The following is a 14,284-nucleotide window of genomic DNA, read 5'->3' on the forward strand; positions in this document are numbered from 1 at the left end:
TGTAGAATAGATGTGTGGAAATTTTCCTTTAGCCAGCGGGTAGTTGATTACTGGAACATACTTCCATCTGTTGTTGTGGAAGTTGATAGCTTAAATAAATTCAAGGCAGAGCTAGACAAACATTTGGAATGAATGGATCAGTGAAATAGGAAAGTTTTTTTTTGGCTGATGCTGTATAAGCTTGCTTTGTTCCGTCATGTGCCTCTACTAATGCTAATTCTAATAACGAAAATGTCATGAAAATAAAGGAACTTGTGCAAAATATCATGTTGTATTTTTCTATCATCAAATTGTTTATCTATCAAATTGTAGAGCGAATATCATATTTTAAGGGCACAAAAGGTGATATAGTTGTACACGTTGGCACTAATAATATTAAGAGTAGGAGACCGGCAGAATTACTTAACAAGTACAGGTCACTGTTGAACAAAAGCCGAGAATTAGGGTTGAATTTGAAAGTGTCTGCAATTCTGCCCGGACACGATAGGAGGAAGTATATGATGAGAGCCTTGTCGATCAATTCGGCCCTGGAAAGATTGTGCAAGGCTCAAGGGGTAGAATTTTTTTCAGCCTGGACTGTACTTGTTAACAGGAGAGATTGCTTCTACAGGGATGGGATACACTTAAATAGAAAGGGTGCAAGAATATTTGCTGATGCTATCGAGGCAGTGTTAGGTGGGTCGGAAAACTGCTAGTGGGGGGAGACAAAGACCAATAGATTGACAGTAGCCACTGGCAGAGGTGAAAGAGATTCTTGCACTGCTTCTATTAGAATGAGCAGAAGCCTGAAAAACAAGATGCATGGTATTTCAGAGACTGCTGGGAGCCATTGCGGTACAAGTAAACACATGGGTTGTGTTAGGGTAGCTAAGAATAGAAACAGGTGCAGGTATACTTGCGTGTACACCAATGCTAGGAGTTTAGTAAATAAATTTGATGAATTTGAGGTATTGCTCAAAACATCGAAGGCAGATATTGTTGGGATATCAGAGACGTGGTGTCACACAGATATAAGGGATGCAGAACTGCAATTTGGGGAGTACAACGTCTACAGAAAGGATAGACAGGATAGGAATGGGGGAGGGGTTATGCTATTAGTTAAGAAACACATAAAAACCAAGGAAGTGAAGCCAGTCAACATCGCTGGACAGTGCAGTGTGGAGTCAGTTTGGTGTGACATAAACATTGGGAGATCAAAATTGAGAGTAGGAGTGTGCTATAGGCCTAATGACTCTGATGAGTATAATAAGGAACTGTACGGGAAATAGAGTGGGCCAGTAAATCAGAGTGTCTTATAATGGGAGATTTTAATTTCCCAGATATTGACTGGAATTTGGGGGCTGGTTACTCACACACTAGCAGGGCTTTTGTGGATTTATTGGATGATTGTTTTCTACATCAGCATGTTCAGGAGGCAACTAGAGGGAGTAATACTCTTGATTTGATTATCAGCAGTGATTCTTCATGCATTAAGAATCTGCAGATAAATGAACCACTAGGTGGCAGTGATCACAGTGTGCTGAAGTGGGATTTACTCAAAGAGGTAACTACCATTAGGGGTAAAGGGAAGGGTTATTGCTTCCGTAAAGGCGACTACGATGGACTGAGACAGTATTTAAATTCTATTTAAATACAGTGGGACCAACTGATGATGTTACCAACAGCAAATTCAAAATGGGAAGCATTCAAAGAACTTATCTTGGAAGCTACTAGGCTTTACATACCAACTAAGAAATATTGTTCAAGGTTTAGGCCAAAATGGATGTCAGATGAACTAATGAGGCATATGGCAGAGAAGAAAAATGCATGGGATACATACAAATTAACACGTGACACAGAAGCCTATGATAGATACAAGTTGATATGCAACAAAGTTACAAAGGAGGTTAGGCAGGCGAAGGCAGATTATGAGAAATCCTTGGCAAGGGATGCAAAGAAAAACAGCAAAGAGTTCTTTACTTATGTAAACTCTAGAAGGAAGGGGATGAATCAGATTGGTCCACTTGATATTGATGGGTCAAGTGTTGATGATCCTGCTCAGGTAGCTAACAAACTAAATGAATATTTTGCATCGACATTCACACATGAGGAGTTATTCAGCGAGGGGAATGCCAGAGGTGTATTCAACTCTAGCAGTAAGCTACAGAATCTTGAAATAACTGGGAGTAAAGTGGAGGAGAAACTGTTGAAGATAAACACAAGAAAGGCACCCGGGGTGGATGGGATCTATCCAGTTATATTAAAGGAGGCAGCAAAGGAAGTAAGCAAACCCTTAGCCATAATTATGAGAGCTTCCTTGGACTCAGGGGAGGTACTCATAGACTGGAAATGTGCAAATGTGACCCCAATTCACAAAGGAGGATCAAAGGCTGACACAAGTAATTATAGACCTGTGAGCTTAACTTCTGTTCCAGGAAAATTAATGGAGGCACTGGTTAAAGAAGCACTGCAGGATCATTTAGACAAGACTTCAGTTATAGCTCAGACACAGCATGGTTTTGTTAAGGCATAGTATCCAACCAACTTGATTGGATACTATGATGCAGTCACAAAAGAACTGGATGCAGGGAATAACTTTGATATTATATACTTGGATCTTAGAAAGGCTTTTGATACTGTTGCACATGGAAGACTGCTACACAAATTGGAGCAGTGTGACATTGGAGGCAAATTGCTGCTATGGATAAAGGGGTGGTTGAGGGGGAGAAGACAGAGAGTGGTAATCAATGGACACTGCTCATCGTGGACTGATGTTATTAGTGGAGTCCCTCAGGGCTCAGTGTTGGGTCCATTATTGTTTTCTGTATTTATAAATGATATTGATGATGGTATATCGGGCTTAATGTCCAAGTGCAGACGATACAAAGGTTGGCAGGGTTGTCAAGGACACTACTGACACTATGCTGCGGCAACAGGATCTGGAAAGGTTGAGCAGATGGGCTGAGAGGTGGCAAATGAAGTTTAACATTGACAAATGTAAAGTACTACACATGGGAAACAGCAACCATAGAGCAACGTATCAACTCGGTGGTACTACACTGACAGTGGTAGAGAATGAAAGGGACTTGGGGGTGGTTGTGCAGGCAGATATGAAGTTCTCTGAGCAGTGCAGACGGGCTGCAAGAGTAGCTCATGGAGTATTGTCAATGATATACAGGAATTTTTCCAGCAGGGATAAGGAGGTGATTATTCCATTGTATAAGGCGATGGTCAGGCCACACCTAGAGTACTGTATACAGGTCTGGAGGCCTCATTTCAAGAAGGATGTAGAGCTGCTGGAACGAGTACAGAGAAGGGCAACAAGATTAGTGAATGGAACAAAGGGGTGCTCTTACGAAGAAAGGCTTAAGTTTTGCAAATTACAGTGTCTGGAGACTAGGCACCAGCGAGGTGATCTGATAGAGGTGTATAAAGCCTTGAATGGTTTAAGCATGCTCAATGCTGATGGGATTCTTCCTCTAGCTCAGAAAAATCACCTGAGAGGGCATAAATTCAAATTGAGGAAAGACAGATGTAGGATAGACGTGCGGAAATTTGCTTTTAGCCAGCGGGTGGTTGGTTGGTGGAACAGACTTCCATCCCTTGTGGTGGAGGTTGATTGCCTAAATAAGTTTAAGGCTCAGCTGGACAGGTATTTTGAACGAACAGAGGGGTGAAGTGGAAGTGGGTTTTTTTTTTTTTTTTTTGGCTGATGCTGCATAAGCTTGCTTTCTTGCATCAAATGCCTCTACTAATGCTAATGCTAAAATGATAGGCAAATACATTATTGAGATTGCTCATGAAGTTGGACTGTCTTTAGGCTCAATACACAATCCTGATTTATGATTTAGTGATGCATTTCATGTGTGCAAAGTTTGTTCTGCTTGCTGTTGGATAATCAAATGGACAACAGGAAAGAAATCACAGGCGATTTGTTCAAAAAATCTATGCAAGAACTAAGTTTTCTGAGAAAAGTGGTCACTGGGGATGTGAGTGAGTGAGTTGGGTGTTCACCTACAACCCCAGGACCGAGGTGGAATCATGCAAATGGCACACAAAAATATCCCCAAAACAAAATGCAACATCATAGTCATGCTGATTGTTTTTTTTTTTTTTCTTTTTTCTCTCAGTGAAAGCATAGTGTGCCACAAGTTTGTGACTACGGGGAGAAGCGTTACCTCTGCTTACTGCATTGAGGTTTTGACCCATTTGTTTAGAATATGAGGTGCAGATGACCTAAAAATGGAAGGATTGCTGTATCATAATGATGCACCCAGTCACATGGTGATGGCGTCTTGATATTTTTTTTGTCTGCAAAAAAAAAAAAAAAAAAAAGAGAGAGAGAGAGAGAGAGAGTCATGCAATAGCCTCCCTACTCCTCCAGTCAGCATCTGACTTCTGGCTGTTCCCTAAACTGAAAATGAGGCTTTGGAGGTTTTCTTTTCACTTTATTGGATAGCATCAATGGAAACATTGGAGCAGCCATACGTATGCTAAAAGAAACATGATTTCAAAGAATGTTTCAAAGTTTGGTAAGACTGATGGAGCATGTGTGTATGTGCGGAACAAAAGTACTTTGAAAGTGATTACGTTAGTAAGCCTAACCGTTCACCTAAACTTTTGTAGTAAAATCCTGGTAACTTTTAGAAGGTACTTGGCATATATTTGCTTGATGTATATAATGCAAAACTATTTTGCTTACGAGGTAAATATTTATTATTTTCTATTATGTAGAAGGAACTTTGTGGAGTGGTGTGCCAGAATTATATCAGAATAAGCCTGATGTTCTCTCTCTCATGAAGGCCCTTAATCACATTATTGAATTAACAAATATGACATTACAAACTATAAGAAGGCCAATAAAAGTAAGTAAAATTTGTAAACAAGATGATGAAATGTAGAATGATCTTATTTAATCTAAAACAATATTTTATAGTATAATGTAATATAACCTAAAGCAATGGGACTACAAATTACTTTATATTAAATTAAATTTACTTCAGATTTACCTTTCTACCTTAGAAAATTGTTAGAGTATGGGACTTCGTATTCAGTAATTTTGTGGTACAAAGGTTGCCGCCAGTTTTTGGATTTTTCTCAGTATTTGTCTCTGCGAAAAAGTTAGATTTAAAAAAAAAATGGAGATTAAAATAATGCAGTGTTATTTAATAATTTATTTTCAGTATTAATAGGCATAAATTCAATTATTCAGTTACACTACCCAACATGATTTTTACCTACAGCAAATCATGGTTGTTTCTGGCCAAGTTTTATGATTTTAAAATTTAAAAGATTTTATGATTTAGAATTTAAAATCAATAAAAAAAATTTCCTATCAGTCTCAGATTTTAAGATATAGATAACTGGATTCTGCACAAAGATATCATTACTGTTTGAAATACAATTTTTAAACTTATTAACTTTTGGTTGGTTTTGTTTATTAGGCTAAAAGTTAAGCAAGTACATCATTACTGTTCTTGCAATATAGTATATTTTGATTTTGATGCACATTTCCAGAGAAGTCAGTGTTTTTATTAATTTTATCACACCATTAAACTGTTCAATATATAGTGTATGATAAACTACCCTGGAAGAATTCACCTACTGTTCAATTTACCAATTGCTTTGCCGACCGGGCTAGCCGGGTGGGTAAAGTGCCTGCCTGGCAACCCAAAGGTCGCGGGTTCGATTCCCACCTCGGGCTTGGATCAAAGTACTGCAAAAAACCTTGGGAGGTGCATTATGGCCACAGAAGCCTATGCGCCAACAACTACCAAAAAAAAAAAAAACTAATTGCTTTTACTGTTTTTAGGTTAATGCATTGTTAACATGGAGAAGACAAAGCACAGAACTTGCATCAATCACCCAGACAACGTCTGCTATGTTTGTGGCCACTTAACCCCAAACACTCAGAGGAAGAAAATATACGTCACAAAAGTTGTATATTCATTGTACTTCGGCTGCAAGATCGGTGACCAAGAAAAAAATTGGACTCCACATATCTGCTGTATTACTTGTACAATGAACTTAAGGTTGTGGTTATATGGCAAGCTGAGAGCATTACCTTTTGCCGTCCCTATGGTGTGGTGCGAGCCCAAGAATCAATTTGATGACTGCTATTTCTGCATGACAAAAGTAAAAGGTATTTCCAAAAAGAGGAAGCACTGCATCAAATATCCAAATATCCCATCAGCAATTAGGCCGGTGCCACATGGTAAAGAACTGTCAGTACCTGTGCCACCAAAATCTTGAGGTATTGGAAGTAGCGATGAAGGTACAGAAGAAATCGTTTACCAGTTGTTGTGGAACCATGTACTTCACATGATTTGGACTACGAGCCAGAAAAAGAAAAGGCCACACACTACATTGAACAAGAAGAATTAAATGACTTGATCAGAGAGTTGGACTTACCCAAAGAGAAGGCTGAATTACTCGGATCCAGACTACAACAGTGGAACTTACTCGCCAGGCGCATCCGTAGCCATGTGGGCAGGAGCAGCAGTGCATAGCACACGCTTCTTGATTAAACCGGGGTTCAAACCTGTGACCACCAAATACGGAGGATGCGGAAAGGTCAGTGAATGACCACCGCATATCCCTGGAGCAATATGGCCTTAGTTGCTAATGCTCCTAAAAACCAAATAACAAACAAACAAACAAACAAACAACAACTTACTCGCCAAAGGTACAAACATTACAATATACCGTAAGCAAAATGAAGAGTTTTCAAGATATTTTGCAATGGAAAACAACATATGTGTCTGCAAAGATGTCGTTGGTCTTATGCACAAACTGAGTATTGATCACAATACCTCTGAATGGCGTTTTTTCATTGATGCATCAAAGCTAAGTTTGAAAGCAGTATTGCTTTATAATGGAAATAGTTTACCATCAATTCCTCTTGTTCATGCTGTTGGACTGAAAGAAACTTACGATAGTATGTCCCAGATTCTTGCTGCTATATGTTATAATGACTATGGTTGGAATACTTGTGGTGATCTCAAAGTGATTGGACTGTTTGTTGGGTTGCAAGGTGGTTTCACTAAATACTGTTCTTTCCTGTGTTTGTGGGATAATCGTGCAACAGCCAAACACTATGTCGTACAACACTGGGATAAGAGTATATTCCTGGTAAAAGCAATCTAAAGTATGTTCCATTGATTGATCCACAAAAGGTTTTTCTTCCCCTTTTACACATCAAGCTTGGACTGATTAAGAATTTCACTAAGACACTTGCTAAAGAAAGCAGAGAATTCACATATTTACTGAAAATGTTTCCAAATTTATCTCATGCAAAGCTGAAGGAAGGAATTTTCATAGGTCCTCAAATAAGAAAGCTCCTAAAAGATGAAGAATTTCAAAGAAACCTGAATGATGTTGAACTGTCTGCATGGATATCTTTCAAAGCTGTGGTACCCAGATTTCTTGGAAAGAGAAAAGAAGAGAACTATGAGTAACTGGTGAAAAACTTTCTCAAATGTTACAAAACCATGGGGTGCCGAATGTCATTGAAAATGCATTTCCTTCATTCCCATCTGGATTTCTTTTGTGAAAACTTAGTAGATGTCAGTGATGAACAAGGAGAGCACTTCCACCAGGACGTATCTGCAATTGAAAAACAATACCAAGGTCGCTGGGACTTTGCTGGGAGATTACTGTTGGTTCCTTAAATGGGAAAGCAATCTGGAGTATAAAAGGAAATCACTGAGTGGGAAACATGTCTAAGTAACATATATTTTGTGTGTTATAATTACAAATTACCCCGAGGAGATCACATCTGCCCAGTATGGGTTTGGCATACCCAGGATGATGAGCTGGATATCATCATTCTTCTCTTTCTTGGTGATTCCTTTTTACTCGTACTTCTCTCTCTCTCTCTCTCTCTCTCTCAGGGTAACTCGGGAATTTTTTTTGCTGGTGCAACATAAGCCTCAGGCATCCTTGCACCATATGGCTAATAATAATAAACTGTGTATGCTGATATTGTATAAAAATAAGGCATTTAAAAAATGTGTATATCTTTTGATGTACGTGTGACAGAAGTAAAAGATTGATATTTTCATAATCAGGATATTAATTTTGTTCAGAATAACTAACTTTCATACCAGAGGTTTGAAGAAAAAAAATTTTTCTTGGTAATAATAATTATTATTACCGACAAAAATCTTGGAAGCTACTAGGCTTTTCATACCAACAAAGAAATATTGTTCAAGATTTAGGCCTAAATGGATGTCACATGAACTAATTAGACATGTGACAGAGAAGAAAAATGCATGGGATACATATAAATTAACATGTGACACAGAACCCTATGATAGATATAAGCTGGTCTGTAACCAAGTTACAAAGGAGGTTAGGCAGACGAAGGCAGATGGTCCATTTGATATCGATGGTTCAACTGTTGATGATCCTGCTCAGGTAGCTAACAAACTAAATGAATATTTTCCATCTACATTCATACATGAAGAGTTATTCAGGGAGGGAAGGCAGTAAGCTAGATAATCTTGTAATAACTGAGAGTAAAGTGGAGGAAAAATTGTTGAAGATAAACATAAGAAAGGGACCTGGGGTGAATGGAATCTATCCAGTTATATTAAAGGAGGTGGAAAAGGAAGTAAGTAAACCCTTAGCCATAATTATAAGAGCTTCCTTGGACTCAGGGGAGGTACCCATGGACTGGAGGTGTGCAAATGTGACCCCAATCTACAAAGGAAGATCAAAGGTAATTACAGACTGTTAGTTTAACAGATCTGTAATTACTTTTGGGGGACACAGGTAATTACAGACCTGTTAGTTTAACTTCTGTTCCAGGGAAATTAATGGAGGCACTGGTTAAAGAAGCATTGCAGGATCATCTAGACAAGACTTCAGTTATAGCTGGGACACAGCATGGGTTTGTTAAGGGGAAGTCTTGCTGACTAATTTGATTGAATACTATGATGTAGTCACAAAGGAACTGGATGCAAAGAATAAATTTGATATCGTATATTTGGATCTTAGAAAGGCTTTTGATACTGTTGCACATGGAAGAATGCTGCACAAATTGGAGCAGTGTGGCATTGGAGGCAAATTGCTGCTATGGATAAAGGGATCTTTCAGTAGGAGAAGACAGAGAGTGGTAATCAATGGACACTGCCCTTCGTGGACTAATGTTATTAGTGGAGTTCCTCAGGGTTCAGTGTTGGGTCTATTGTTGTTTTCTGTATTTATAAATGATATTGATGATGTCATATCAGGCTTAATGTCCAAATTTGCAGACGATATTAAGTTAGGCAGGGTTGTTAATGACACTAATGACAGTACACTGCTGCAACAGGATCTAGAAAAGTTGAGCAGATGGGCTGAGAGGTGGCAAATGAAGTTTTACATTGGCAAATGTAAAGTACTACATATGGGAAGCAGTAATCCCAGAGTAACATATCAACTCGGTTGTACAACACTGACAGTGGTCGAGAATGAAAAGAACCTGGTGGTAATTGTGCAGGCAAATAGGAATTTTTTGTGAGCAGTGCAGATGGTCTACAAGAGTAGCACATGGTGTCTTGTCAATGATATACAGGAATTTTTCTAGCAGGGATAAGGAGGTGATTATCCTCCTTTTATAAGGCAATGGTAAGGCCACACCTTGAGTACTGTATACATGTCTGGAGGCCTCATTTAAAGAAGGATGTAGAGCTGTTGGAACGAGTACAGAGAAGGGTTGCTCTTACGAAGAAAGGCTTAAGTTTTGCAAATTATAGTGTCTGGAGACTAGGCACCTGCAAGGTGATCTGATTGAGGTGTATAAAGCCTTGAATGGTTTGAGCATGCTCAATGCTGATAGGATTCTTCCTCTTGCTCAGAATAATCGCCTGAGAGGGCATAAATTCAGATTGAGGAAAGATGGTCGTAGGATAGATGTGTGGAAGTCTGCATTTAGCCAGCGGGGTGGTTGATTGCTGGAACAAACTTCCATCTGTTGTTGTGGAAGTTGATAGCTTAAATAGATTCAAGGCAGAATTTGACAAAAATTTGGAGCAAGGGGATGGGTGAAATAAGGGGTTTTTTTTTTTTTTGGCTGATGCTATATAAGCTTGCTTTTTTGCATCATGTGCCCTTGCTGATGCTAATTATTATTATTAAAATTTTTGTTTTCAAACTTTTGTAAGCATAATGTGAGAAGAAAAGGACAGCTTACATGGTATCCATCAGTTTGCCTATTGCAAGTCATGTACCTCTTTTCAGCAGGGAAAGTGGCACATTGCACTCATTAATGCATACATAAGGTCTAAAACCCTTTATTTTTCTAAAAAATTAGGTTGCATATAACATTTTTATACTTGGTCACATTTAGTATAATTTTACATCTTGATATCCAAGTGTTCCAATATTTTTGTCATATCTGTGAAGCATTGATGGATATCTCTATTAGTATTAGTAGACGCATATGATGCAAGAAAGCAAGCTCATGCCGCACAGCCAAAAAAAAAAAAAAAAAAAAAATTCCGTTCGTTCCAAATGCCTGTCCAGCTCAGTTCTATATTTATTTAGGCTATCAACTTCCACAACAAAAGATAGAAGTCTGTTCCACCAATGAACCGCTGGCTAAAAGCAAACTTCCACACATCTGTTCTATAACTGTCTTTCCTCAATTTGAATCTGTGCCCCCTAAGATTCTTAATCTGAGCAAGATGAAGAATCCCATCAGCATTCAGCTTGCTCAACCCATTCAAGGGCTTATACACCTCAATCAGATCACCTCACACCTATCTGTTAGCTTTGTTGAGTTCGCATTAGCATTAGTAGAGGCATATGATGCAAGAAAGCAAGCTTATGCAGCATCAGCCTAGTGTGTGATTAGGATTATAAAGCTACTTACAGAATATGATTTAATATGACAATTCAATAAAACGACAAGAATTTCTCAAAAACTTATCAGTTTCCTTGAGCTGAAAATTCTTTGACAAACACTTGCATAATCTTGTCCATTTTATTTTACTTTTATATGTACACTCGGTTCAGTCCAGTCTCCTTAAACAAAATAACATGGCAATTGTTGCTTCCACCTCCTAGAACGGCAGTCTAATTGGTAATGAGGTGTCTGTTAACACTGAAGCAGCCAAGGCTATGAGATGTCAATATATTGTGTCTTTAATTGTGAATGTTCTTTGTTTAGTTTGCAGTACTGACAAAAAACATACGTTTCTAGTAGAAACTCCATATAGGAATGAGGAATACATAGTTTTTATAGGAGAAAAAAACCATGTCTCTCACCTGAGACCAACTAAATCAGCCACTTTTGAAAGAGTCCATTAAAATTACATACCTCATTGCTGAGAACCAACCTAATCTTTTCCCACTTATTGTGGGATTCAGTGATTATAACCACCTTTCTACCCTCAGAGGCCTGGTGGGATGCCAGATTTTGTAATCTGAGGACCTGGTGAACATATTTTTAGAGACTTTAAAAACCAAGCTGCAGTAGTACTGGACCATTGGTAACTGCATTGTTATGGGATGTTGCAGCCTTGAGGACTCTGGCACAACCATGGCACTGCACCTTGCCTTAGATTGATAGCTGGATGGCTTCAGGGCAGCAGGTAGAGGATTGTGATAAATCGTTATTCCCAGTGGTGGGAATCAAAAATTTTAAAAACCAATTCTCTATAACCTTACTCCCCTTTTTAAGGTAAAAAAGGAAAACCAAACATAGACCAAAATTAGCTTAGCTTGCGTGCCATTCAGTGTGAAACAGTCTTTAGGAACTGGTTTGGCAAACTTGGGAAATTCTAAGAATAGGTTCGTCCGAATCAGTGCGAATGGCTGCATCCCACCACTTGTTATTCCTCAGATTGGGTTAATGTAAGAAGTGGGGGTCCCCAAGGATCAGTATTAGGACCACTGTTGTTTTTGATTTTGTTAAATGACATCAATGAAGGGATAGAGGGCATGATGTCTAAATTTGCAGATGATGTAAAGATCAGTAGAGTAGTTAATGATCACGCCAAGCAGAGCTTCTTTAGAGTGACCTAAATAGACTTCAGGGATGGTCAGAAAAATGGCAACTATGCTTTAATCCAGCAAAGTGTAAGGTATTAAACCTGAAAACAGTAACCCCAAAATGACTTATACATTTGGTGAAGTTGAACTAAAGCCAATAGTGGAGGAAAGGGACTTGGATGTTATGATATGGTTAGACATGAAGTTCTCTGAGCATTATAGACAGGTTGCAAGGAAGGCCCATGGTGTCCTATCGATGATTTATTGAAAAATTGGTTATAATCCCATTATATAAGGCTATTGTTAGACCACACTTGGAATGCTGTGTTCAAGTGTGGAGACTGCACCTAAAGAAAGACATTGTGTTTCTTGAAAGGGTCCAGAGATGGTAACTCACCTGGTGAAATCAGCAAAAGAGCATCCATATGAGGAACTACTTCGAATATGTGGGTTGCAGAGCTTGAAAACTAGGCACCTTAGAGGAGACTTGATTGAGGGATTTAAAGCTCTGAGAGGCATAAGTAAACTGAATGAGGACGAATTTTAATGGTTATAAATGATTCTAGAACTAGGGACCATAATTTCAGGTTATGGGGGGGGGATGTTTAGACTGGATTGCAGAAAGTTTTATTTTAGCCAGCGAGTTATAAATTACTAGAATAAGTTACCTACATGGGTGGTAGAGGCTGACAGTATGGGTAAATTCAAAGGTCAGCTGGATAATTACCTAAGGGAAGAGGGAAACGCATAGGTTTTATATTTCCTTTTCTCTTATTAATTATTTATTTTTTTAAAATTTTTTTCTTCTTCTTATTATTATTTTATTTTTATTATTATTATTTTATTTGTTTATTTATCATTTTTGACTGGTTCAGCCTAAGCCATAGACTTCCTTGCACCATGTGGCCTATGCTAATACTAATACTAAAAATAATTGTCACATGCCAGATTAAGGGTACTTACAAAATTGCAAAAATACTCTGAAATGGAAGTGTATTGGAAGTCCACCAATTGACCTGAGATATATATGTATTTTGGACTTGTTTTTTGTAATGCTTTGAAGATTACCAGATTTATTTTATCTTTTATAACAAACATATTTACATTGTGAAAATGGTAGAGTGTGTTTTTATTTTCATATATATTATTGGCATAATTAATGTTTTTCCCTTATAGGACTTTAATCCTATAAGGAAAATATATAGAACTTTAGTCTATAGGACATTTAGCAAACCACCATTCAGGTTTTGCTGAATGGTACTTTTTAGGAATCAAGGGATTTCTTCACTTCACAAATTAGCACATATAATTTGGTGCTAATAAATAATGATTGAATTTTATTATGTATCTAATTCATCCTAAACATATTTACTTTTTTTTAAATATCTTAAAAATATATTTTTTAAGATATTTAATGTATAAAATTTTAGAAAGCTGTATATATATATTTATACCTGCATATCCTTAAATTGTTAAGAAATAAAAAAATAAAAATAAAAAAATTAACTTTAGAAATACTGAAACAAAATAAATGGAACAGCATTTTCTAATTTAGCTTACCTTTTCTGGATAATTTTTAATAACTTTAGATGTAATAACCTTCACCAAAAATTTCATTTTTTGTTTTAGTTACTTGCACTGTCGAAAAATTTTATTATCCCTGAAGATAGGCATGTAAGGTATTGCTCTAGTAATGACAGTGACTGGGAAAAGTACTTTGAAATAACAGACAGTTTGACTAGTGTATTAAGTGATGTTCAGAGAGTCATTTGTAAGGGAAATATTACGGTTGCTCTATTGGAAATAAATCCAGCTGTTGCATGCATGTCAAAGGTATGGTAACATTTCTTTTAAAAGAAAATAAATTAATGTTAATACCAAACTTGCTTCTCCTAACTTGCTTCTCCTAGTTATATATACAGTATTTGTTTGATTGTTGATTCGATAATAGATGCTATGATTTTTGGTAGAAGGGTGAATGAATGAAGTTGGGGTAGAAACATGCCCACTACATTTAATAGACTATGTGGGAAGAGGAAGCTGAAATTGAGAAAGATGTCTTTCTCAGTGAGAACAGACCCAAGTAGTGTGCCTGTTAAGATGAAGCTGGTATGTAAGGACTGTAAATTTTTATTTCTGTATTTAAACCATGGGAAGGAAACTCAGAAAAGCAGGCCATAATATATGGCCATTATTTTTCCTTTTATACTATAATTAGATTGTTTCGATGCCTAACAGTAAACACTTCAGAGTAGTTAAACTAACTATTTTCATAAATTTAATTGTAGTATTACATCATATATTGATATATTTGTTTTGTATGATA

The 14,284-nt window shown here is 37.4% G+C and overlaps 1 protein-coding gene across 5 annotated transcripts in view; it reads left to right on the plus strand.

The window, feature by feature from the left end:
- Nucleotides 1-14,284, plus strand: part of LOC150082988 (uncharacterized) — a 1,785,507-nt gene that overhangs the window by 575,268 nt on the left and 1,195,955 nt on the right. For all 5 annotated transcript variants that reach the window (XM_090377722.1, XM_090377724.1, XM_090377725.1 and 2 more), the window contains 2 exons: nucleotides 4,714-4,844; nucleotides 13,588-13,791. In XM_090377722.1, the coding sequence (XP_090233848.1) occupies nucleotides 4,714-4,844; nucleotides 13,588-13,791 (335 nt within the window). The remainder of the gene's footprint in view (nucleotides 1-4,713; nucleotides 4,845-13,587; nucleotides 13,792-14,284) is intronic.

The sequence above is a fragment of the Mastigoproctus giganteus genome, chromosome 7 (genome assembly GCF_048544385.1).
Source record: "Mastigoproctus giganteus isolate SK-2022 chromosome 7, ASM4854438v1, whole genome shotgun sequence".
NCBI lineage: Eukaryota > Metazoa > Arthropoda > Arachnida > Uropygi > Thelyphonidae > Mastigoproctus > Mastigoproctus giganteus.